The sequence below is a fragment of the Ricinus communis genome, chromosome 7 (genome assembly GCF_019578655.1).
Source record: "Ricinus communis isolate WT05 ecotype wild-type chromosome 7, ASM1957865v1, whole genome shotgun sequence".
NCBI classification, from domain to species: domain Eukaryota; kingdom Viridiplantae; phylum Streptophyta; class Magnoliopsida; order Malpighiales; family Euphorbiaceae; genus Ricinus; species Ricinus communis.
The window spans coordinates 22,016,543-22,041,872 of record NC_063262.1 but is presented as its reverse complement, the minus strand read 5'-3'; the positions used below and the strand labels follow the sequence as shown (position 1 = coordinate 22,041,872).

Genomic DNA, 25,330 nt, shown 5'->3' with positions numbered 1-25,330 from the left:
CACGTCAAAAATGATCGGATAGCTCAGCTGGTGGAGTAGAAGATAAAAAAAAAACCATCGTATAAATAAAAAATTATTAATTTATATATGTGTATCTTATATATATATATATATATATATATATATATATATATATATATATATATATATATATTATGTTGCTTATTTTCTCTTAAATCTCAAGAAGAAAACCACATGTGTTTTATATTGCTCATTCAATAATAACATATTGTAATACATTCTGAAACAGTGAAGAAAAGAAATCATAAGAATGAAGTGAATATTGTCGTTTCATTTGACATATTTTCTGCGAAACCCATTCAAATTTTCTCCATTAATTAATGGTGGTGCCATAGTGATATCACCCAAGCAAAACAGAAAATGCAGAGGAACTAAAGGTCAAGCCTACTGGCTTCCATGGGCAAAGCCAGCCTCATTGTCATTGACTAAGAGCAAAACAAGACGATGAAGATAGAAAAGGGAAACAATGAGATTACATTACATCATACCACATAGATCTAATAGGACTCATGCTTTTCAAACTTTGATGGGGTACTCCAATGACTTTACCCATTGCCCTTTTTGCTTCTTCTTTTCCCATTTTAAAACAGGGACGTAATATTGGATAGAAAGATGACACTTTTCTTTTGCGATTATATATGATCTAAATTTAAGAAAGCATCTATATATATATATAAAATTTCGAGACGTAATATTTTTTATATGTGTTATTATATTTTGATATATAATTTTTTTTTTGATATTTTTACTTATTTTTGACATATAAAATTTAAATTTATGTATAATTTTATAATTTTATTTTAATTTAGTGATTAATAAATTAGATTTTTAATTAAATAATATTTTAATCCCAAAAATAGTATTTAATTTATATTTTAGTATTATATTAACTAAAAGCTAGTTTTCTAATTACATAACAATTCTAATTTTAGAAAATAATATTTTTTAATATTATATTCACTAATAAATTAATTTCTTAATCATATAATAATTTCTAATCTTAAAAAATAATAATATCAATCGTATATATAATATTAATCTATAAAATACTAAAGATTAATTAATAAATAATTATTATATTATTATATTAATAAAATTTTAAAATATTAAAAATATATAAGAGAGACATTTAAAAATTTAATTTGTTATTATTTTTTTAAAATATCATAAATAATCATTAAATATTAAAAATTATATTAAATTTTATCTATAATTTTAATTTATATTATTATTTATAATCAAAATAATTATAATAATAGTAGAAGGCACAGGTAATGATTAGTTAAGTTTGACTTACAATTAATAATATTATGCATATTAAAATACATGCTAAATGAATGACATGTATATATAATTTATATTTTAATATAAATAATTAATATATAATAATTATTTAAAATTAATAAATATGTGTCATTTTATTTATTATGCAATTTAAAAGAAAAAAAAAAGGGCATACGCCAAAATTAATAAATGCAAATTGTTGAGCAATATGGACACTGGGTTTGGAAGGGAAAAAAAAATAGAAATTGTCATGCGAATAGAGACATGCACACAGTTTTCGTAACACGGTGTCTATATCTGACTTTGTTGGATAATGCATTCATTCATTTTCTTGGGCGTTGGAAGTAGAGAAATGTGGTCATTTATTCAAAAGAAAAATAAGCCACCCCATAATGCTTACTCCTCCTGTACATATGACTTTTTCTTTAGTTGACATTAGTGGCCAATTTCACAATTACAAGCAAAAGACTACCCCTTTTAGTTGGTAATGAATTTTTATTTATGGTGAATTCAAATTCAAATAGTATTAGCTTTTTCAAGATTTAATTATTTTCTTAAGTCGATTTATATAAGCGGTTTGATTCGTGAAAAAATAAGATGAAATGAGAATATGAATCAGTGTTTTCCATTACTGGTATTTGAATTATAAAGAATTACACCAAAATCGGAATGAAATTACTCCGTCAATGAGAATCGTTCATTCCCTCTTTCTTTCATGTGAATCAAGTCAAATCAATTATAAATTATCAAACAAGTAAACTAATAATTTATCATGTATATAGATATTATTTTTATATATTTATTATATATAATAATAATAAATTAGACATTATTAATGCCAGCAATAGAGAGGCCAGAGTCATTCCAACTAGAAAGACGACTTTGACCCCTCTTATGTATTTTTATTAACACGAGAGTGCAAGAGAGGCTTGTCATGGTAAACTCCAAGACCATATGTGGCACTTACATTGAGACTATTTAGCTTGACCACGAGGCATATTATTTGAGAAGAATACCCGAGATCTTGCAAAACTTACTCGCTGCCTTGAGAGCACATTTGTGATAGAAGTGCAATAGCATACCGAGGAGACGTACCTACACAACCACAGAGTTTACATGCACATCATCCCTGTCAAACAAAGGATTCTAAGACTGCACTATGAGGTAGTGACCCATAATCATCCAAGGCCCCCTTATAAGAACAAATTCAACGTCAGAGGGATGAGCAGACCTTACGAAGAAGATGTCATTCTCCATATCTATAACCTAGAATTCCGCATCCTTACTCCACAAGACATCTAGCCAATTGCACAAAGCTTTGTAACCAATACTCTTACCCAACAACCGAACCACAACTGCTATTTTCCAGGGCTTCTCTAATTGATCTTTTGCGAGAACATAGCTTTTGGCATTCCATCATCTCCTACTACACAGAAATCCTCTTGCTCAAAATTAATTCTATCATCCTCTTCCTATAGTTCTTCCTCAATATTCATGTGATTCTCTAAAAGTTTATCTTTAAATGTTACACCACCATCCTCAATATTATTCTGTTCCACAACGTGAGGGCATTTAACACTCATGTCTTCCTCTACATGCGGCGGAGGGGGATCCTTGCATTTTTCAGAGAGGTTCCTTGTTAATTAAGCTAAATTCTCACTATTTTTTTTTTTTTGTAAAAAAAATAAAGCCAATTTGAGCTAAATATGTAAAATTTTAAGTTAAAATATCTATAAATTTTGAGAAAAATTAAATTAAACCTGAGTAATAAAGTTTGTGGCCAAATTGGATTTTGTTCCAAAATAAATTGCCCGCTAGAATAGGTGGCATGTAACTGATCTTAGTCTCAATCTTTTTTGGTAGAAAAGATTTAGATTAAGTTACTATAAATTAAACTTAAAAAAATAACAGTTATAATTGTTAAAAGAATAAAAAAAAAAAATTAATTTATTCATTTTTAAACTGAAAACTATTGGTAAAATTTTTAAACTAAAACTTTGGAGTTCTTCAGTAACATAACAACTACAACTACAGGCTGCTATTCAAAAAGAATAGCTAAACATTTTTTGGTAGAAAATAAAAAGCTATTATGCTAAATACTCTGGGTGGGTTTGGGATCGTGATTGGATATTAGAAAAATAAATTTAAATTTTTTGATTTAATATATTAAATTTCTAATTTATTTATAAACCGTTTTTCTCAAATCTGTTTTTAAAAAAAATATTAATTCACTTGCTTTAAAAAAATAATTTTTAAAACTTAAAAGATTATTCAAAATAAAAATTGAAATTAAAAAAACACAATGTCAAACTCACCCCTATAAACTTTTATTAATTTTATTATTAATTTATCAGAAATTTAAACCCCTGTGAGAATTTAATTCTCAAAGCCAGTGTTTCTATTTCTTCTTCCAGAGTCTAAAAATCTTATTTTTAACAACTAAAAGACTAAATTTAAATATTTATTAGGTACAATATTAATAATGTCACTGGATTTGTAACAAATAGTGAATTAAATTAAATTAAACTAATTATAGTTGCATGATTAATGCAGATTAAACTCTAGTAAAATAAATTAAGACACTTCAGTTTCTTATGATTTGGCTCAAAAATAAAATATTGATCGACAATATAAAAGGCATACTGAATTACTAATTAACTATAGTCTATCCCCTTGCCATTAAAAAACTACATATTGTTGTAAACATTAGAGGAAATCATAAATGGACCCAAAATCTAACAAACTGCTTTTCACTTTACATCGCTAAAATTGTTATGGACCGCTAATTTATATATATTAAACTTTATTGTAAGCTCTAATTGCGTTGGCGACTTTCGGTTATATTATATAATTATTTAATGATAAGTTGACATTTCATGTCATTATAGTAATCGTCCTTTATAGATTTCTTATAATTAATCCTTTTATTGCATGATCAGCACCGCCGGCTTTCCTAATTTGTCAATGCAGTCACCTCTGGAATACGGCAAACATCCCTATAATGTATTTTATATAATAATAATAAAAATAAACTCCTTATTAAAATAAAATATATTTTTTAATTATATTTTAAAAATATTTCTATATAATAATATTTATATATAAAATTTAAAAAATAATTATATTATATTATATTTTATTTTATGGTGTTATTTTCTTATCTCATCAATTTAATTTATATAATATAATAAGATATTAAAATATATTATATTTTTAATTTTTTATCATAATTTCATAAATTAAATTAGTACTTAAATTTCTATTAAATTATAACATTCTCACAATCATACATTTTAAACTAAATAAAATTTATATTGTGAAGAAATATTAATCTTTGTTGAACTAAAGTGTATAATTATAAAGAACTGATAATAAATTATTTATTTATATTTTACTACAGATTGAATTTTTTATTTTAAATTTTTTAAATAAGTAAGGATTATCGATATTGTGTCTGAATTTATTAAAGCCCTTTAATTTAAAATTTCATATTCAAGATATAAAATCTCCAAACTAAAAATAGCTTCACAATATTATTTCTTTTTATTTTCAATTTTTTTGAGATTAATTAGAAAATATATATCAATATTAGTAATTCAATAAAATATATATTAATTTTTTTTTATAATCATAGACTTTAGACCAAGTACAATTTATGATTACATTTAAATATAATAAAATTTAATTTTATCACATTTCACTTACAGTATTCATTTTCACATGACACATTTTTTATGTAATTAATTCAAATATTGAATAATGATTATTTGAAAAGTAGGATAATAAATAAAGAAAACACAGTCTAGACTCGGCGTTGTTAATTTATGAACATAAAGTAAGAAACGTCAGCAATGACATATTTACTCATCAGTGAACGTAGGATTCAAATTTGAGGTTTTTTTTTTATTGTAATATAAAAGGTTTAAGTTATAAAAATGTTTGGGTGTGGCAACATATTGTGTACCTGTGTGGAATGATGCACGACACTCGGGAGGCCTGTTTCCTGCCTTCTTTGTTAATAGTCAATTAGTTGTATATATAATCTATAATATTGCTCTAATTATTTTTTCTTTTTTCTTTTTTTGCACATGCCCTGCCATAAGTTACGAAAATTTTATTTCAGCCACTTTTATTTTTTATATATATATACCACTTTTATTGTTATTATTATTTGTATAGATAGTTACAATTTATATGGGAATAAATTCCAATTTCATCACTCAGCTTATTGTTTGAGTTTAATTTTTTTTCTAAGTTTATAGATTTTAGTCTAAATTTTTATATATTTAGCTCAAATTAATTTTATTTTTTATAAAAATAGAAAGTGAATTACACATTCTAAAAAAGAGTAGATATAATAAAAAATAAAAGATGTTAGTTTATTTTATTAGATTAAATTGTTTAATTAAAAATTTATTTTGATATTTAAAAAATACAATAAAAAGTTATTACTACTACTTTTAGTGTTCGTTCTGTTTTTTCTTTTAATAACGACGGTGAAAAAAACAGTTTCAATGGTGGTGGTGTTGAGGACAATGGAGGTAAGAGCTGTTTCAGCGAGAATAATAGTAGTAATAACTACTTATTGCTTAAGTATATTAATTGTATTAAAATTATAAAATATTTTTTAAATATTATTATAATTATTTTGTTATTTTTGAGAGAGAGTAACTCTCATTCTTTTTTTTTTCTTCTAAACTATAGTTAATTTGTGATAAAAAATACAAGGATTTAGGCTAAAAAAACTATAAATTTAGTTTAAATTGAGCTCGAACGAGAAAATTAATGGTCAAATTGAACTTTATTCTATTTATATGTTATGAATATAGAGTAGAGTTATCTTCTCCTTGATCTGTTGGCTCAAAGTATAATTTCTTTAAAACTTACTCCTATCAATCTTACAAATAAAAGTACTAATATTGTGTGTGATTCAAATCTTATAACAAATTTATTTTTTTGAGTTTTTATAATATTTATTTACAAATAAAGTTGCTTATTAGCATAATATATATTAAATATTAAATTTATTTAATAATTAATTTAGAGTCGGAGACATGAGAGAAAATAGATGAAAAATAAAAAAATATATATATATTTTAAACTCATTTAGCAATTCTCTCAAAATCTAACAGAATTTAATCAAATTTTATTTATATGAAACGCATAAAATTATAAATTTAAAAATAAATTTTATAGAATTTATTTATATCAAAGTGTTAAAAATAATAATAATAATAATAATAATAATAATAATAATAATAAAAAGAAAAAAGAAGAAAGGGTCATCTGATAAATATTTGAGGATGTCTCCTTGCAAAATGACTAAGGCAATAAGCAGCCTGTCCTCCCCAACCAACCTTTCAAAATACAGAACAACAACTAATAGGGCTGCCTTTTCCAGCAACAACAACAGCACTCTCTCTCCCTATTTTTTTTCCAATTAAACATTTCAACTTTTAATTTAATTTTTGAAATTCGATTTTGAGGCAGTGATCACTTTCTTTCTGCAATGCTGATTGTTTACCAATGGAATTTAGTCTGGACGCTTTACTAAGTGCAGTTGTGTTGCTGGTATAAAATAAGTCTGCTTATATCAGCAAGAGAATTGCATGGACTCCGCCCATGTGAGCTACAGACAAGTAGACTCTGTGCATTATCCGACGTTGGATAGACAAGAGAATATAAATAAAATAAAAAAATTGTTAATTTAATTAAGTCATATTAATAATTAAAATTAATTTGTTAATGAGATATTTACATTACTCTAATGTTTAATTCTTAGGCCAACAAATTTCTACAGTTGTCTTAGCTCGGCAGAACGCCACCCCAAATCAACAACTACTACTCATGGGAGGACAGCCCATGTACACATATGATGAGTCTGACGTCACTCCTTGAGAACCGTGACCATGCGCCGTATTATGGGCGTAAACCAGCACCGTAGGGATCGAGTTTTCAAGAGGTCGGATTCGTGCTCCATTTTGAATAGTTTAAATTTGAATTCAGATAATTAGTTTAAACTTTATTTAAATCGAGTTGAAGTTTAATAGAAATTAAAGTAACAAATTTATTTTCCTTGTTTAAAATGTTTTTAGGTTATTTAATATTTATGTTTAAAACTAATTAAACAGTTTAGGTGTTTGGCTCTAATTAGGTGTCCAAGTTTATCCCCATATCCGATGCCTCCATTTTTGAATTTGAGATCGTGCTAGGAGTTTCAGGCAACTGTATCGTTAACTCAAACTAGATACACATGTTTATTAAAGTAAGCGTTTGAGAATAATTAGCCATATAAAGCTATAATTAAGAATAACTATCTCTTAATGAGTTTTATTAGAGTATTATATTTAATCACTAAATAAATAATCAGTATTTTTCTAGTTAATTTATATTTTTATTAATTTAGACGGTTGATGAGTTTATATAAGTTTTTTAATTATTTATATAAATTAATATTATATAAAATAAATTTAATAATTATCAAATATTACTAATTAAATTATAAAGTAAGTAATGTTATAAATAAAATTAATATATTTCACTAGTTGATAACTAAATAATATACATAATTAACTGGTTATCTATTTAAAATAGTATTAATTATCATAAATTTGTAAAATATCAAAAATATATTAATATATTGGTAAATTTTAAAATATTGTAACTTACACGGCTTAATTTTTTTAATCTTTTTCTATATTAACTCATGAAATTACTAAAATTTAGATTAAATATATATAAAAATTGTTCCTTTTTGGCAATTTATATAAAAAAAATTTAGTCTTATATAATAACCACATATTAAAATTTCTTATGTAAATAGATTTAAAATTTATAAATTTTTAATTCAGTAAATATATAAAGACATATAAAAATTAAGTCATTATAGACTAATACATTGGAATGATTCACTATTATCCACAAGTTTAGAGGGCAAATAAACATCAGTGCCCATTTTAAAATTGATTCCACTCGCAATAATATAAAGCAAAAAAAAAAAAAGAAGCTAATTTCCTGTTAACCAAAAAGAAAAAAATTGTTGTAAAAGAAGAATAATTTACTTTCCATTTTTTTCTTGAAAGGCATAATTTAGTTTCCATTACTGTTTTGTTTTTAGTCAGAAATGCAATATTTAAAAAATGGGAAGGAGAAAAAGAAAGTATGATATGTTTTAGCATATAGGGAAGGAAAGAGGGAGGGAAACGGCTGTGGTGGCGTGGGGGCTTCGAGGGCTTAAGTACACTTTGTGCGCTTTCTGCACAGCGCACAAAGTGACAAAGCAATAGTACGTGGCGCACGGTCCTCGCATGGCCTTTCCACCTCTCTCTCTCTCCCCCCTCCGCATATTCTTAGGAATGTACCCTCCCTTTTAGTTTATTCCCTCCCCTTTCAAATATTTAAATAATCCATTCCTTTATTTTGTTTTGTTTTCATCCCAATTGGTTGCTAAAGAATCTTTTCTTTTTGTTTTATTAAAAGTTTTGATTTTTAGCTTAGTGTGAGTCAATTTTTCATTCGTTGATTAAACATTAATATTTATTTAATAATATTTTTAAAATCATGTGCATAAACTAGTAAAAATATATTTTGATTTAATTAAGAGTTTAATAACTTTAGATGTTAAATAAAATAAAATTAAAAATCACTTTAAGTTGATAAAAAGAAGTCAAGAGCGTAATTGTTATTAGATGTTCCTACTAACTTGCTCACACTCTCAACGTGACTTTATAATATTTTATATTTTTATTAAATTATAAATAATTAACTTTTTATTATATCTTAATTTATTTAGAAATATGTATCTATTATTTATTTAATAAAAAATAAGAAATAAATAAAATATCACTTTTTTACAAAAATATAATTTTTGGAGAAATAATTAAATATATTTTAAGTCATTTTAAAAAAAGATATGTTTTAAAAGTTTATATAATGCTTTTAAAAGATGAGTTGAGTAGCATACTGTCGGTGTGGGAGGTCAGCACAATAGCGATCCCCAACTTATAAGGAGATAAAAGAACCAAGTGCAGGGTGAATTTGCTTACAAACACGCACGGTTTAGGCGATTTACTACACGCTGCTTCTCTATTTTACTAATTAGCCTATCAAAAATGCTTTCATTCTAAGATCATAGCTGGCTTCTGGTTGATATTATTAATTTTTATTCTTATCATTTTAGAGTATTTTTATGAAAAAACTATCATTTTAATTTATAAAATATAAAAATTAATTATATGATAATATCTATATTATTAATTAAGTATATTTTTTAATAACTACTTACAATTAATAATAATAATAAAAAAAGTAGACTGTAATTTAAGATAGAAAATATGACTATCTTTTAGAATAAAAAATATAATAAATATGTTGAGGTATATATATTTCAACTTCAACTAACGATGCTATGTTTGCTAATTACATAGACTCTGATAATGGATAACATGTCAATGTTGCACCTTAATATTGTTATTCTTTATTTCATATTAATTATGATATCTTTAAGAACAAAATAATTATAATAATAACTGTTGGAGCGAAAGTTAATTTTTCAGATAAAACTTAACAATTATTATTATTTTTTTTATAAATTTGTTGATGCTTTAACTTTCGAACAGTAAAATTACAAGCCATTACGAAAATAATGGAAAAAATAACTGTAAAAATTAATAAGAGTTTGTTATATTTATAAAAATTCAAACTTTTAAACATTTAAATTTACAAAACTTGTATTTCTCAAATTTTATAATTTTTAAAAACTTAAATCTTATTATTCTTAATAGATAGGTTTTACAAAACTTGATCAGTTCTTTCTAGCTTAATTCACATATTTTAATATTATACAATCTATAAATATGATTTTAACTTTGAATTATTTAATTTTATTTCTTCAAAAGATCTTAAATATTCATGTTACAAATAAAAATTAAAATAAAAAATATAAATAAATTTTTATTAAAATAAGAATAAACTAAGAGTTTTATTTTGATTATATAATTTTAGATATTATCTATTTATAAAAAGTCTAAAGATAAAAATTTAAAAATATTATTATTTATATATATCCGAACTTTTCTTTCTCATATTTTAATTCTTATGAATTTAAAGTTTTGTATCCAATCATTTAAAAAGAAACAAAATTTCTTGAATATTTTATCACTTTTAATTCTATCATTATTTTTCTTTTAAGAGATCAGACTCTGAAAGGAATAAGCCAAAATAATTTTTTTTGAAAAAAAAGAAAAAAAGAAAAAGCCAAAGATGAAGAATAAAGAACTAAAAAGAAAAAGGGACTGCCGGTGAGAAATTCCGGTGACAAGCCGGGGCCGTAACTCCAGTGAAGAAAGTGAAAAGAGAGAGAGAGTTGTTCTTCCATGGCAGGAAATGAAATTGGGAAACGAAAGAGAAAATTGTTTAGTTTAAAAGCCAGCAATTATTGGTGGGTTAAGCAAGTGGAATAACTTTGCGTTTGCAGACACACACACAAAGAGAGGTTAAGATTAAATACGTACATCATTAATAAATATTCTTCAAGGCGCAGTTTAGTCACGACACGCATAATTAAACACGCGTGTATCACTGCCTGCCCAATGCAACACTCCACTTGACAACTTCATTCTCTTTTCTCTTCTTTTATTTTATATTAATTTTATATTTTTATGTAAAATAAAGATAATCTATTAAAATTGAATGAAAAGAGTCTTTAAATTTATATAGATTCAAATAATTCAAATTTTCTAGTTACTATTTTTTTTAACTCTATAAAATATATAAAAATTAATGCATAATAATCAACTAATAAAAAATATATTTATAAAAACAAACTGAAGTAAAAGTAACAGCTACTGATTAAAAAAGAAAAGTAACAACTAAAAATCTATTATTTACTAGTGCTGTTTAAAAAGTTATAAAATTTCAACTATTTATTATTATTTTTTGAGAGAATATTATTTTTTATTATTTGAATATACCAAAAAAGAAGAAAAAGTATCGCTCGTGGAAACTTTTACACAGACAACCGCACTGTAATCCTTGCCGTCTCCACCTTCCAGAAAGTCTCTATAAATACCGCCATATCACAACCGCCACCACCGCCACAGCATAACTACCAGCGCCCCACCAGATTATTATTTTTCTTTTAATTACCTTTACTTAGCAGCCCCGCTCTTTTCTCTGTATTTATTTTTTTCCTTTCCTTTCCTTTCAACTGTCAAAAAGTTAAAAAAGCAGTACCTAACAGAACATCCCTCGTGATTCCCAACCTTCCTCCTTCTTTCTCTCTCTTCTTCTTTATAATTTTTCTTTGCCCATTCTTCTCTCTCTAGAAAATCTTTTTCTCATGAAAGTAAACCGCCACAGTGTCAACAGCCACGCAACCGCCAACTCTGATGATGACGACGACGAGATGTGCAAAACAATCGAAGTTGCCGTTGTTGACCTTCGTGATCCGCCGCCGCCGCCACTGGTCGTCGGTGACGAGCTTAGTTTTATTCCACCGTTAAACTTTTCAATGGTTGATAATGGCATATTTAGGTCTGGCTTTCCTGACTCCGCTAATTTCTCGTTTCTCCAGACGCTTGAACTTCGCTCTATCATGTAAGTTCATGTTATGCAGAATTAGTAATATAATATATAAATTTAAGTGTTTTTGTTATTGGCTGTTAACCTATAAATAAATACACATGTAGATGTCTATGTCCCGAACCTTATCCGGAGCTTAACACAGAGTTCCTCAAGGCCAATGGGATTACGCTTTTTCAGTTCGGTATCGAAGGTTATAAGGTCAGTTGAGCTCGTTTTTTTTATTTGTTAAATTAGACTCAATTAGTTTACAAACTGGAGACTTCGTTTTTACCAGTCTTAGAGACGAATCCAGTGCCAATTATCTAAAACTTACTAATATTTATGGGCTCATTTTAGCTATTTATACATGAATAAGCTTCTTTTTTTTCCCTAATACTCAATAAGTGGCAAGTTGGTTAGGGGGTTAAAGTTCGTTAAGCAAATTCTTTTTTTTTTTTTTTTTTTTTTTTAAATGATATCATGCTGCATTATTATAATTCTTTTTTTGCAAAAAAAAAAATTTGAGAGTTGAGAAATTTGTCTGATTATTATAAGTTTTATTAGTTTAATTGAATGTCATGAATGTGTTTGTGTTGATGCTCTTTGTTGAAGACTTGAGGGCTGGCTTTTCTTGTTCCATATCATGTTTGTATAGCTCTATTCTTATTATTATATTATCATTATTATTACTGTTGATATTAATAAAAGCCCTGGCTTTTCGTTGTTTTTTTTTCTCTTTGTATTAAATAAAGGAAAAACGTAATATTTTTGGATAAAAAATATGAGCAATCGCAGACAGAATTCCTTTGGATTCTGCTGACACATGAGACCTATTTTCTTTTTCCCCTCAGTGATTAACACATGAAGTTCTCTATTTTGAGTTTGTAATGACTCTATTGTCTAATTCAACGACATTCAATAGCAATTTAGAATTGTCTGAAGTCGGTGGATTCCCATGTCTCTCCAATATGAAGGTTGAGAATTGTCAGTTGTTTTGTCATTTTCTGTTGTGAAAGATACCTTTTGTGGGTTTCTACTCCCTCTACTAGACTTCCATTTTTCTTATTTTACTTAAAATTTAACCTTTGAGACGCTCTTGCTATTTTTTGTCTCATAACTTCTTTTTCCCTTTTTCTATTTTCAATTTTGGGCTGGAGAATCTATATTAGTGAGATTTGAAACTTAGCATCTACTTTAGACAGCCTTAATTTTTCATTAGCCTAGGACACAAAACAGTAATAACTTGTATGAGAAGTTTAATATTTAAGATTGAAATGAAAAAAGAAAGAGGAAGCACTACTGCTTGTATTTTCTTGATGCGGACAACTAAAACATGAAGATCAATTGCTGTCATGTATAATTGAATTTATTGAAATGAAACCATTTTTAGAATTTCTTCTCGACCGAGGTTAATTGTCGTGATTCTTATGCTTTTATCTTTGCAGTGTACAAAGTTCTTGTGGCATCTTCCTCTCTTATTTAACCACAGTTATTTCTGCAATATGTTCTCTTATGGATTATATTCGGTCAAAGTAAACTAGATTCAACAAGAATTTTTCCGTGTTTCTGACCAATATCTGGTAAAGAGCATAACTATTTCCATCTGTTACCTGAAAAATAATGTCATAGCTAGACATATTGAATTGAGTTAATGGTTTTTCAATGATTGTAGCTCATCCTAGTTGTTAACTGAGAGCTTTTTATATCAACTCGACTGCCTATTCCAAATAGTTGACATCCAATGGGATTTAGCTGTTTCATAGCTCGAACGAAATGTAACTTCTTATCTTTCAAATACATTGAGGATTTAGTGTGATATCACAGCAATTCTTTTTTGTTCTAAAAAGCATTGTATTTATTATGGAGTTCCTGAATTTTGAAACAGGAAACATAGACTTAACAACATTTTTAAAAATTTGCTAAATCATGCACTGTCTAAAATGGAGCATTTTATGAAATAAATAAGTTGTTATGATGTTTTATTTTAATTTGCTAATAATATTGGCAATGAGGAGCTTTTTGGCTAATAGTTCTTGTAGAGTAGTTGCAAGCTCTATGAAGTGCATTATTCAATCTGAATCGGGATTGTCTCGCATAATTTAGTTGGACGAACTCATTCAACTGTTAATTTTTGTGGCTTTTCATTACCAAAATTTTATCATTTGCATTGTCTTCAAGCCGTTTAGTGGTGTTTTTCTTTTCATTACTCTTCTAATATGATTTCTTGTCATGAATATTCTTCTGATAATTTTGCAATAAATGTAATTGTTTTTCTCTACGTGCTTCGTACACATTTTAAGTTTATTTCTGTCATGTCATGCTTTCCATCACATATATGTCGAGGATTTCCCTTAGTGTTAACTTGAATGTTTATATTATTATCCAATCACAAAGCCTGGTTCTGAAAGGCAACTCTAGAAATAGTCTTATGCTCCTCCAATAATTGGCTTGAATGGACTGCTTATTAATCCTCAAGTGGCGTCCTCAAAGCTGCCAGTCAACATCTCTCATCATCATTATAGAAACATGGCCCTTATAGCACTAGAAAATATGAATCAAGTGCATATTGTCACTTTTCTAAATCTTGCTTCTCATCATGATAATGACTGCTAGACACTATACGCCTAATAGTTGCAGGAGAATTGAAGAATGTAGATCCCATTAATTTTGAATTATATTTCTCTATTGGCTGATGAATGAATATCAGCTTAGAATAGGCAATTTCATATGCAGTTGGTCTGGGAAAAGGTAAGCTACATAGCAGAATTTTGACTAAATTGAAGTAATAAATTTGTGCCAATAGATGCGTTGGAAAAAGACGGAGCAAATAGATTATTATTGTGAATTACATACAAAGAGATACCTAGAGATGGAATAGCAAGGACAAGACTTGACTTGGGCAAGAATTATCTGCAGAAACATGAATATGTTATTAGGTAAATAGAAGATATAATTGGAGATGGAGCAATGATAAGGCTTGGCTAAACAATTTATTAGCATCAGCACAAATATGCTACTAAGCTGGCCACTATGTGACAAAAAATGATAAGATTTGTTGATCCACAGCTGGCCCAATAATATACAACTTGAAGTTCAAAGAGGACTATGAGTTCTGATGAGATAATTGTGCATCCATTATCATCTGCTTAGTTGTTTCAAATATTTAATTATGGAGGATAACTTTTTAATAAGGAAGATCTTTATTTATTGATCCTATTAGATTAAAGTAGTAGTGGTGAAAGCTCTTGATTCTTTACAGTTATCTGACTTTATTCATCTTAGGAAAAGTCCACTATCAGCAACTGATATTTTAAACTGTATCCAGGAGCCCTTTGTAAACATACCAGAGGATATGATCCGTGAAGCCCTAAAAGTTGTCTTAGGTAATACATGTGCCTTACAATGCATTACTCTATCTTTTGCTAGATTAAATTGTTAGTTTGAGATAGAACTTCATGTACTCATCCATAGACATACTGTATGCAGATGTGAGGAATCACCCAGTTTTGGTACACTGTAAACGAGGGAAGGTATGTGCGCTATCGGTTTCATTGAAGTTCCATATCCAATTCTAGATACAGTGCCTCCTAATTTATGTATTGGTATTCGCTTTGCTTTTCTTCAGCATCGGACAGGTTGTGTCGTGGGCTGCTTGAGAAAATTGCAAAGATGGTGCCTAACATCCATCTTTGATGAGTACCAGCGGTTTGCAGCAGCGAAGGCTAGGGTATCAGATCAAAGGTTCATGGAGTTGTTTGACGTTTCTACCTTAAAGCATATCCCAATGTCATTTTCATGCTCAAAGAGATAATCAACTAGTCGGACTAAATGGCTTTTGCTTTTCTTTGTTATCCCAAGGGATACATAGGTCCTGCTCTGGAATAAATAGGAAAAGGTGATGAGTTCCTGGATGCATAACCGCGGCAAAAGGAATTATTCTTTTTCTTTCCTTCTTTAAGGGTAATAAGAAGCATATAAAATCGGCTTATATGTCCTGTGTGCACAACAACTAGTGCTGTAGATCAAATCTTGATTTCTTCTTGAAGTTCATATAGTGATTAGGCTGTTTCAAGGTCTTTTACAGAACAATGGATTCTCAAACATGAATCAAAATTATTGCTCTTCTACTCTGTAGCGCTGCGCTGGCCTGTGATTTACAAAGAAAGGCATAGCGGTTAGAAGGGTTTTTTGTGAACTCATAAGCCTTGAGTAGCAGTAAGTAGCTTACTCAAATATAGGAACAGAAAAAAAAAAAAAGGAAAAGAAAAACAAATATGCTAGTGTGTATTACGTATTTTGATAAATAAAGAAATCTTGAAGCATTTAGCTTCCACGGACGGACGTTTGATTATATATTCAATCTCAAAGTAACCAATCCAAAGCCTCAAGAGTTACTGATAAATTGCCTTGTTTCTCTACTTGAAAACAGCATATCAATGAACGCATTACGTGAAATGGTAGTGATTAATGGGTAGTGATCGGAAAAGAGATGAAGTTCAACAAACTTGGGGATGAGAATACCAGAAAATTGATTTCAATTGGGTTTAGTTCAACAAATGTTCAAAAGTATGATACTCCAAATGCAAATAGAAATAAGTAGGACACTGATCCAATGAATTTTCAAAAATATTTTAAAATCAATAAATGTTTTAATTTTTTTTAAAAAACACTGTTTTTATAATTTTCTTTTTTAAGTCATGGTGTTTTTTTTTCAGTTGTTTTATCGAGAAAAAAAAAAACCAAAACCATAATTCTGAGAAAAAAATAATTTTTTTTTTATAATTTAACACAATAAAAATAAAAAATAAAAAACCTGTAAATTTAATAAAAAAATGACAAAACATAGAAATTTTTGATATCTATTTTCCATTATAACTAGCAAGTGTTTAATGTGAAAGACCCAGAATGAGAAGAAGTCCAATGTTACAATTCTGAATGTGGGGTTCCTGGTAGATGTTGTTTAACAGCATTCAAGCCTAATCACAATGCTGCTGATTGCTGAAGGTCCCCTCCTGAGGATAATTGAAGTGAAGCTAATTCTTTGAAGAAAAGACTTGCCATTGAGATGACACTTCAATATGACCTTACAGTTTGATTAGGATGAGTTGTTCCTAATTGTTTTATGGACAAAAGTAGTGATTGCACAAGCTAAAAGCTCTACCTGAAAAACATTTACCTTTTAATTATATATTAAACTGTCTAAACAAATAAAAATGGTCATGATATTGTCCAGTGTTTGGTAAGAGATAGAAGCAGAATATATAATCATCGCTCTTTGACTTTACATTTTCTTTTTTAAGTGAAGGGTTAGATTGTGAATAAAGTTTAAAAGTTCCATTTTACTCTCCTCTTCTTTTTCATCAATACTTCTTCCTTTTTTACATTATAGTTCCTTTAAATAAATAAAAAAGCGTTTTGCATTTGTTGTATAATTGAAATTAAATTTATTTAGATTTTATACAATTAAATTTATGAAATTAGTTATAATTTAAAAAAATTCAATAAAATAGAAATATCCAAATAGTATATGATAGAAAAGAATTCTCAACAATATATTTTAAAACAAACATTAGATGCTTAGCTCAAGCTGGTATAGCGTTTATTTTTTAGAGTAAATAGATACTTACCTAGCTGGTATAACGTCTATTTTTTAAAATAGAAATTCTTAATTTAATTTCTTTTCAGATTATATCCTTTACACTAAATAAGTATTATATTTATAGTAAACGTAAGAGAACATTTATTTTTATTGTATAACACTTGCCCCATTACAACCCAAGAAATGGACATATATTATAATTGTTGCCCTAATTGAGCTTGATGGACCGACAAGTTCAGGAACAAGTTGGCAATGAAGGCCACAATATTTGTACAATGAATTATTGAGATGTGCAACATAATCATAAATGGCATCACTTGGCTAGTTTACTAAACCATTTATGAGATTGTACACTGAACCAAAAGAATGTTTGCCGAGTAGTAGCCCACCTCTTAGTGGAAAGGCCCACTTACAGCAACACATTACGTCTTTGAAGCCAATGCTTATGCTAACCACCAATTTCCTTATCAAAAAGCAAAATGATTGTCTTAGGGATTAATGAAAAATGCAAAGAATTTTCTACCAGATCTTGGTGGTTGGTTTGATTTGGTTGTTTAGTAGTATACCATGCGCCCCCCTTTCTCTAATTTGCTAATTAGGTTATCCAATTGGACACAATGGCGAAAATTGTGGATTTGTATTGATAATAAATTATGATATGATAGTTTTAATTTTTTTTATATTATAGAATAATTGGATGTATATAAAATTTATCAAGTTGGTATCGATTTAATGCTTATATTTTTAAGATGTTAGAAAGAGCTATCGATATATTTATTAAAATTTTAAAATATTTTTTGTTATTATCTATTATATTATCTTTCTTGCACATAAAGCAAATGGACAAATAAAATCCATGGAGGCTGCTATGCGAAGAAAATTTAGTAAATCTTTCTTTTCATCCGCTTTTATGATATGTTGTATTAATTATTATTATATTTTAAAGTACATTTGAGGTTGAGTTATCATTAAAAGCTTAAAATGATATTTATTCTTAATTCTTCTGAAAAATAATTAGGTTCCCCACTTGCACAAGTTGTGGATTCAAGTTCCTATGCCACAAACAAAAATGAAAAAGAAGAACATGCTTTATAATTTGGACTTGTGTCCTCATCTTGTTGGGAGGTTATTACCTAAAAACCAGACAATAGTGATTTATTCTCTTGGAAAAACTAATTTGTTGGATTCTATATTTTAGTTATTTATTTACTTTATTAAGAATTAACAGTCATAAGACAAGAATATAAGGGTAGATGCAATCTTTGTAAGTTTGAATATCCCATGTCCCCATATTTGAAATCTTGAAAGCAACCATTATTAATAAATTCTTTAGCACAAAAGCTTTTCCTTTTCTTTCTTTTTAAAGATAGATTAATGGATATAAATAGGGCAAGGTTGGTGTGGCCATAGTTACTTCCTTAGGAAAGAGATAATGGATTGTCTCTTCAAATGGTCACAGCTATTTAGGGATGCATGTGCTGCTTCATTGCATGATGCAGAGCACAACACGAATACCCATTTGAAAATTAATTAATTAATACCCTACCCAATTTACACTATTACTAGTACTATTTAATCAAAGATTCTTTCTTCCATAAAAAAAAGTTATATATATATATATAATTTGAAAATGTATTGACGGATAATAAAATATTATCTTAAAAATTTTAACACAACTGCATGTATATATAAAAATTTAAATTTAAAATCTTAATTAAGCTGAAAAAGAATCTTACTATTTACTAATTTTAAAATATTAATTAATTAATAACCTACCCAATTAGTAATATATAACCGAAAATTCCAGATATTTCACCTAGTTTTGATGCAGACCATAGCGTTATTTAAAAATGATAATCCAGAGTACTGCAACTCGAATTCATTAATTTGGGCAGCCACCGATAAAGATTTTAATATAATAATATTTAATTCTTTAATGGAGTGGAAGTTACTAACCGAAATATTAATCGTTTTCTGTTGGAGTTAAGTTACATTGATTATATATATAATCAAATTTAGATTCTGTTTGTTAATAAATAAATAAAAAAAGAAGATATTTTTCATGTTAAAATTAAATGAGATACTCAGTAATGGGGTTTAGGTGATGGGCTAATGCTTTAGTGGCCGTCATTATAGTTACTTAATTAATAATTATTTTGCTGTTTTGTCTGTAATTCCCAATCTTAATCCGTCATCTTTCTCTATACAAATATTCAGATGATTTCATTCCCCAAAAAAATAAAAATGAGATGATTTTGGTCCAAGGTTGGTGGTCTCTTCTAGACTTTCCACTAATCACTGTGTGCAGATAAAATTCAAACACTTTATCTCCGTACAAATCTCTCTTTTCATTATAAATTCCACTTAGCCAAATCTTTTTATGAGATTGATGATGATGATTCTTTTTTTTTTGTCAAAATGTAATATTTATTGATATAATTTATTAGGTATTTGAGTTTATTTTAAATAATATTTAAATATTTTTTAATATTCTTTAAACAATTATTATTAAAAAAATAAAGCTCGGATATATATTAAATTAAATGAAAAGTTAAAGATATTTTAATATCAAAAAAAATAAATTTGAGATGTATGTTATATTAATCTGAAAGTTAAAATATTAAATTGACTAATCCGGATAAATATAGAAACATAAATATATTTTATTTTATTTTCTTTCAAAAGAGAAAAGTTGATATTTAGGACTGAAAGCCTTAGTTAGTTGCAAAAAGAATAAAGGGTGAGTGTGGGACTGATGTTGGAAAAATGCCTTTTCAATTTATTTTTCATTTTAAATGATTTATAAAAAATCATTTAAAAAGGTAAATGAATACTTTTCTTAAAAGCATATTCGGAAAAGAAAAAAAAAAATAAAAAAATTAAAAAGGTAATATATTAAATAATAATAAAATATTTCCAAACTACCTTTTGAATACCCAGGAGCAATTCCAATCACCCCAAAATCTATCATCTCAACAAGCTTACCAAATGTGAAATAAAAAAGGTCTAAGATTCAGAAAATCCAAAACCTCAATAATAGGATATACAAGCAGGCCTATAAGAGAATAAAAATTATACAAAGAGTTGCCAAGATTAGTCTTCTTTATACTAAATCGGTGCTTCCATGACCGTCGTTGCTCCAGTCCAGGAAGAAGATTGTAAACCTGCTGAACAAACTTTATACTGACTAACACTAAGCCACCACTCCAGCATCTCGATTTCAAAGAAAATCAATCAAAAGCTGCCTTCAATGCTGATGCATAGTTACTGGAGTTGAGAAAATACATTAATCACAAGCACTAAACGGGTAAGCGGCAGCTTGAAAAAGAGAGAAATGCCACATGCCACCAAGATTTGGTCCTAAATCAGAAAACATACCCAAAGAACAAAAAGGAAGAGGCTTTCGGATAAATTCCTGACAGCAAATATCACCAGAAATGACCCCAATCAGAAATTCACAGTAAATTTCTAGAGAATACTAGAACAAGAGAGAGTTGATGTTGACTTGGACTTCTTTTGAGTACTTACTACTTGATGTGGTATTTTGTTAGATTGATGATGATGATGATTTCTTTAAAATTGTTGATTACTGCATACATCTTTTATGTTCTTAAAAGAAAATAAGTTCAATCAGTGAATTGCTGTCTAAACATTTCGTGTTTCTAACCGGTCAGTATAACGCGCCCAGAATAATTAAGAAAAATCTTCTGAAAATTACCTCAAAGAGAAAAAAAGTTGACTGAGAAAACTTGTTGTTAGGCAAATTTAATGGATCTTAGAAGGCAGAGCTTGAAGTTGTAAGTACAAAGAGAGACAAGACATATTCATTAAAAGTAAATTTCTTTTTATTATAGCATGGCAAATTTTTTGGCCATTTTTCTACACAACAAATTGATACCCACTACAACAAGATATTGACTCTTTAAGAAGCAGCCACATGTCTTCTTCTTCTTTCTTCTTGCTTTTCTTTTTTTTTTTTTTTTTTTTTAGTGACTCAAGAAATATCACTCTAATTAAATAATTAATAATAACATATCAGTTGCTCTTTCACTTAACTAAATAAAGCTTTAATTAAGCTGTTGCAACAGCCTTCATGGCTTCAAATCTTGGCTCCTTAGCCTGGAACTTGAGGCCAGCATAGAGCTTCATGTAGTCTTCAAAAACAAATTTTGGGTACGCTTGTTTCTTCCCCTCTGCTTCTTTCTCCAACAAAGCTGGTGCTGGGTAGATTACTGCATCACTTCCTGGGTTGTAGAATGAAGCTATTGACATCCTGGTTCCGTCTGTCTGAGCCACAACTCGGTGCTCCACACTCTTGTACTTTCCATTGGTAATCACCTATTCCATATTACATAAATTAGCATGCTTACTTAGTACCCAGCAGTCCAATAAAGGAACCGATTTAGCAGTTATTGTAGTTAGATGAAATTGAATAATGGGTATTACCTCAAGTTGGTCGCCAAGATTGACAACAATGGAGTGGCGCATAGGAGGCACATCAATCCACTGCCCATCTTTAAGAAGCTGAAGACCACTGACCTTATCATCCTGGAACAGTAGAATGATGCCACCAGCATCCGTGTGGGCCCTGAGTCCCTTAATTAGGTCTGGCTTGGGGCAAGGTGGGTAGTTGCTAACCTTTGTCCCAAAGGTTGGTCCTCTTGACCCATAAAATGTGTTTTTCAGGTACCCTTTCTCAAGTCCAAGGTTCTCACATAACAGGTCAAGAAGCTCCTCTGCCAATTTCTCCAACTTCACTGCAAATTCCTTCATTACTTTCCTGCAACATTTTTTTTTTTTCTTTTCTAAGTTAGCACATGATAGATTATGGTAATAAACTGACATGTGCTGAAGGTAATGATGGAGATAATCATACAGTATTATAACAGTAATCTTGTTCTTCAGAAGGAAACAATACCCAGGAGCTTTTACTAAGTAAATGTTTTTTTCTTTTAATTTCTTATACAAGAAAGAAAATAATGGAGTAATAGAACCAAAAATCATGACCCTTTTCTTAACCATAAATAGCGGTCCACTTCCAAAGAAACGAGCACATGAAGTTGCCAAAATTGGAGGAAATTTGATTGAAGCCATATATGAAGTTTACCTGTACTCATCATCGAGATCGGGAATTTCAGCAATGTTTGACTCAGGGAGATGGCGAAGAAAGAAAGTGCTTTCCCAATCCAAATCTTTGATCTCAGTTTGGACAGCTTCTAGCCCTTTGCTTGCCACCATCTCCTTAAATCTCTGCTCCATGCATTTCCTGTAGTGACCCTTTGTCAAGCTCTCTACTTTGTCCAAGAACTCAGGCTCAATTCCATGGTTGAGAAGCTACAAAATTACATGAAAGAAAAGAAACCCAGAGAAGTTAGAGTAATTTAAAGAAGAACAATGATGGTTTTTCATGATAATGATTAGAATAGCTAAAATGGAGACCAAATGATCAGATCATTTAGAGAGAAAGAAGAAAGAAAAAGAAAAAGAAAGATGAAGATTCTTTCTTTCTTTCTTTCTTCTTCCTGCTATTCTGTGTTTTAGATAATAATATATACCTCAAAGAAACCCCAATTCTCACAGGCATCATTGATCTTAGCCATGGTGGCAGTTCTCTCCTCACCATTAAGCTTCTCTAAGTTAATAACTGGAAACTCCATCTCCCTAATAGTAACAATTAATGTTTTCCTGATCTCTCTAGAAAGGATAGAAGAAGTGTCTCTCTCTCTTGTGTCTTGTTTAATGCTTTATTAGTGCTTGTTGGAAGAAAGCTGAAGGCATTGGGATGGTATTTATAGGGGTGAGAAAGTATAGTGAGGACACAAATAGTTGTAATTTTGGAGGAGATGTCTTGTGTGGGGGCCATAAATGAGATTAAAAGGTTTAATCACTAATAAATAAATAAAATAATTAAATTAGGCAAATTCAAATGCAACTAAAATTCTATTTGCTTATATCCCTTTTTTGGTTGGCAATTAGGTCCCCTCTCCCTCTCCCTCTCACTCTCACAATGCCTTCTCCAATTTGAGGAGGCTGCCTTCCTCGCTACTTCCAGTGTCCTGCACCTAATCGCTACTTCTATTATTTTCAATATTTTTTGTAATTTCTAATAAAAGAAAACTTTTTTATACGGTAATATAAATATTTATTTTTATTTTTATCTATTTTATTAAAGAAAAAAAGAATTAAAATAGACAGTAATATTAGATGGATTATTTTCATGTATTAATTATAAAAGTTCAAACAAATCCTTACCCTCTACTATATTTGTTTATATATATATATATAGAAAAGATCTAAAAAGACATGGATAGTATTAAGAACAACTCAATAAGCTGAAAAATGAATAAAACTGAAAAAGAATAAAATAAAAGGACATTTTGACTTGAAGTGGACCCATTAAGCATATGTTAGGCCGACTTATAATATAAGGTCGCTTTGCCTTGTAGAGTTGAGCTATCACTCCACTTGTATCTAATGGAATTGGACCCACTTTGATGGCTAATTAATTATTCTCTTTCCACTTTTCACTTATTAAAAATAATTATTATAATTTTAAAAATAAATATTATATAACTTACTTCTTATATAAATACTAAAATTATATATCAGTTATCTAATAATTAAGTGTAGTATTTAAAAAATAAATAAAAATAACTATGATTCATGATAAGAAGAAGAAAAGAAAGAAAAAGTAAGTATGTGCATTAAAAACTAAAAGCGAAATCTAAGACGGTGCGTGGCTTTAACCTCCTCGTTCCTTAACGAATTTAAAAAACGAATCTCAGCCGTGCAATGAGGATCGCCCTTTAAACTAGGGAACTTGGTGTCGGATCCCAAGATTGTCCATAACTTTATGCAATTATTAATTATTAATTATAATCATAATAATGACTGTACATACTCAATAAGTGATACTATAACACTTGTCGTATAATTATTGGGCCTCATCTGTCACACGGAAATATTTTACGGACACATCAGAATTATTGATTTTGGCCTGACCTATTTCCAAAATTAGAATACCTAAAATGTCTTAATTAATACAACTAATTTATTGCATTCTCAGAAGAGGGAAACTCAAAGAATAATTGGAATTCTTCCTAGTTTTTTTTTTTTTTTTTTGTCTTTTTCTTTTCTTTTGAAAAGAAGTCGTTTCGAAAAATAATTGTTAAATTTTATTTTTTTATTTTAAATTATAGTTCATTTTTTTTATAACAGTTAGTTTAATAAATAATTAATAAAACTATATTTTATGAATTGGTATAAATATTGTAACATGCAATCGACTTTTATATTTTATATTTTAAAATTATAATTTTATTAAAAAGTTATAAAAATATTAAGAAGTTTAATTTATAGATAAATTGAAAATGGATATGCATGAATGATGCATAGTTAGGCACATGCTAATGTGAATCAATGTGTTTGTAACTTTCAACTTAGGTTCCTATTTTGCATAATTAGAAGTATTATTATTGCATATTCTTAACCGAATTAATATATTCTTTTCTCGCCTATTTATATTGGTATATCCATATTCATTCATCAAAGCAAATATAGATAGTATGTTCAAATAAGTTTAAATTGAGATACTCTATAGCACTTTTTATCTATAGATTTTTTTTAGGATAATTAAAAATTATCAAATGATTTTATTGTGTTACAATTTTCAGTATGTGTTTGTTTAGAAAATGAGAGATATATAGTTACAAATTGTAAATAAAAAAGGTATCCCGTTGCTAAAAAGTTTCGATTTATAAGGACTCAACCATCTTTATTTTGATTAGCCATATTGATTATGTATATGTTTGATATCATTAGAATTTAAGAACTCATAATTTCATTATTTGACGTTAAATCGAT

General features: G+C 28.2%; 2 protein-coding genes across 3 annotated transcripts; one reads left to right on the top strand and one right to left on the bottom strand.

Annotated features, from left to right (window-relative positions):
* The first annotated feature begins 11,300 nt into the window (after positions 1 to 11,300).
* Positions 11,301 to 16,201, top strand: LOC8260998 (tyrosine-protein phosphatase DSP1). 2 transcript variants are annotated; one of them, XM_015728478.3, is made up of 6 exons: positions 11,301 to 11,901; positions 11,994 to 12,087; positions 15,194 to 15,251; positions 15,355 to 15,398; positions 15,494 to 15,609; positions 15,727 to 16,201. In XM_015728478.3, the coding sequence occupies exons 1-6, from the start codon at positions 11,645 to 11,647 to the stop codon at positions 15,734 to 15,736; spliced, it is 579 nt and encodes a 192-aa protein (XP_015583964.1). In that variant the 5' UTR covers positions 11,301 to 11,644; the 3' UTR covers positions 15,737 to 16,201. The 2 variants fall into 2 exon arrangements, with proteins under 2 accessions (XP_015583964.1, XP_002534397.1); XM_002534351.4 differs by having other exon boundaries at positions 11,305 to 11,901; positions 15,494 to 16,201.
* A 5,087-nt stretch (positions 16,202 to 21,288) lies between these two features.
* On the bottom strand, positions 21,289 to 23,245 carry LOC8260997 (1-aminocyclopropane-1-carboxylate oxidase). The gene is made up of 4 exons (XM_048377366.1): positions 23,023 to 23,245; positions 22,575 to 22,801; positions 21,914 to 22,247; positions 21,289 to 21,805 (listed from the first exon to the last, which is right to left on the bottom strand). The coding sequence occupies exons 1-4, from the start codon at positions 23,122 to 23,124 to the stop codon at positions 21,539 to 21,541; spliced, it is 930 nt and encodes a 309-aa protein (XP_048233323.1). The 5' UTR covers positions 23,125 to 23,245; the 3' UTR covers positions 21,289 to 21,538.
* Between the last annotated feature and the right edge of the window lie 2,085 nt (positions 23,246 to 25,330).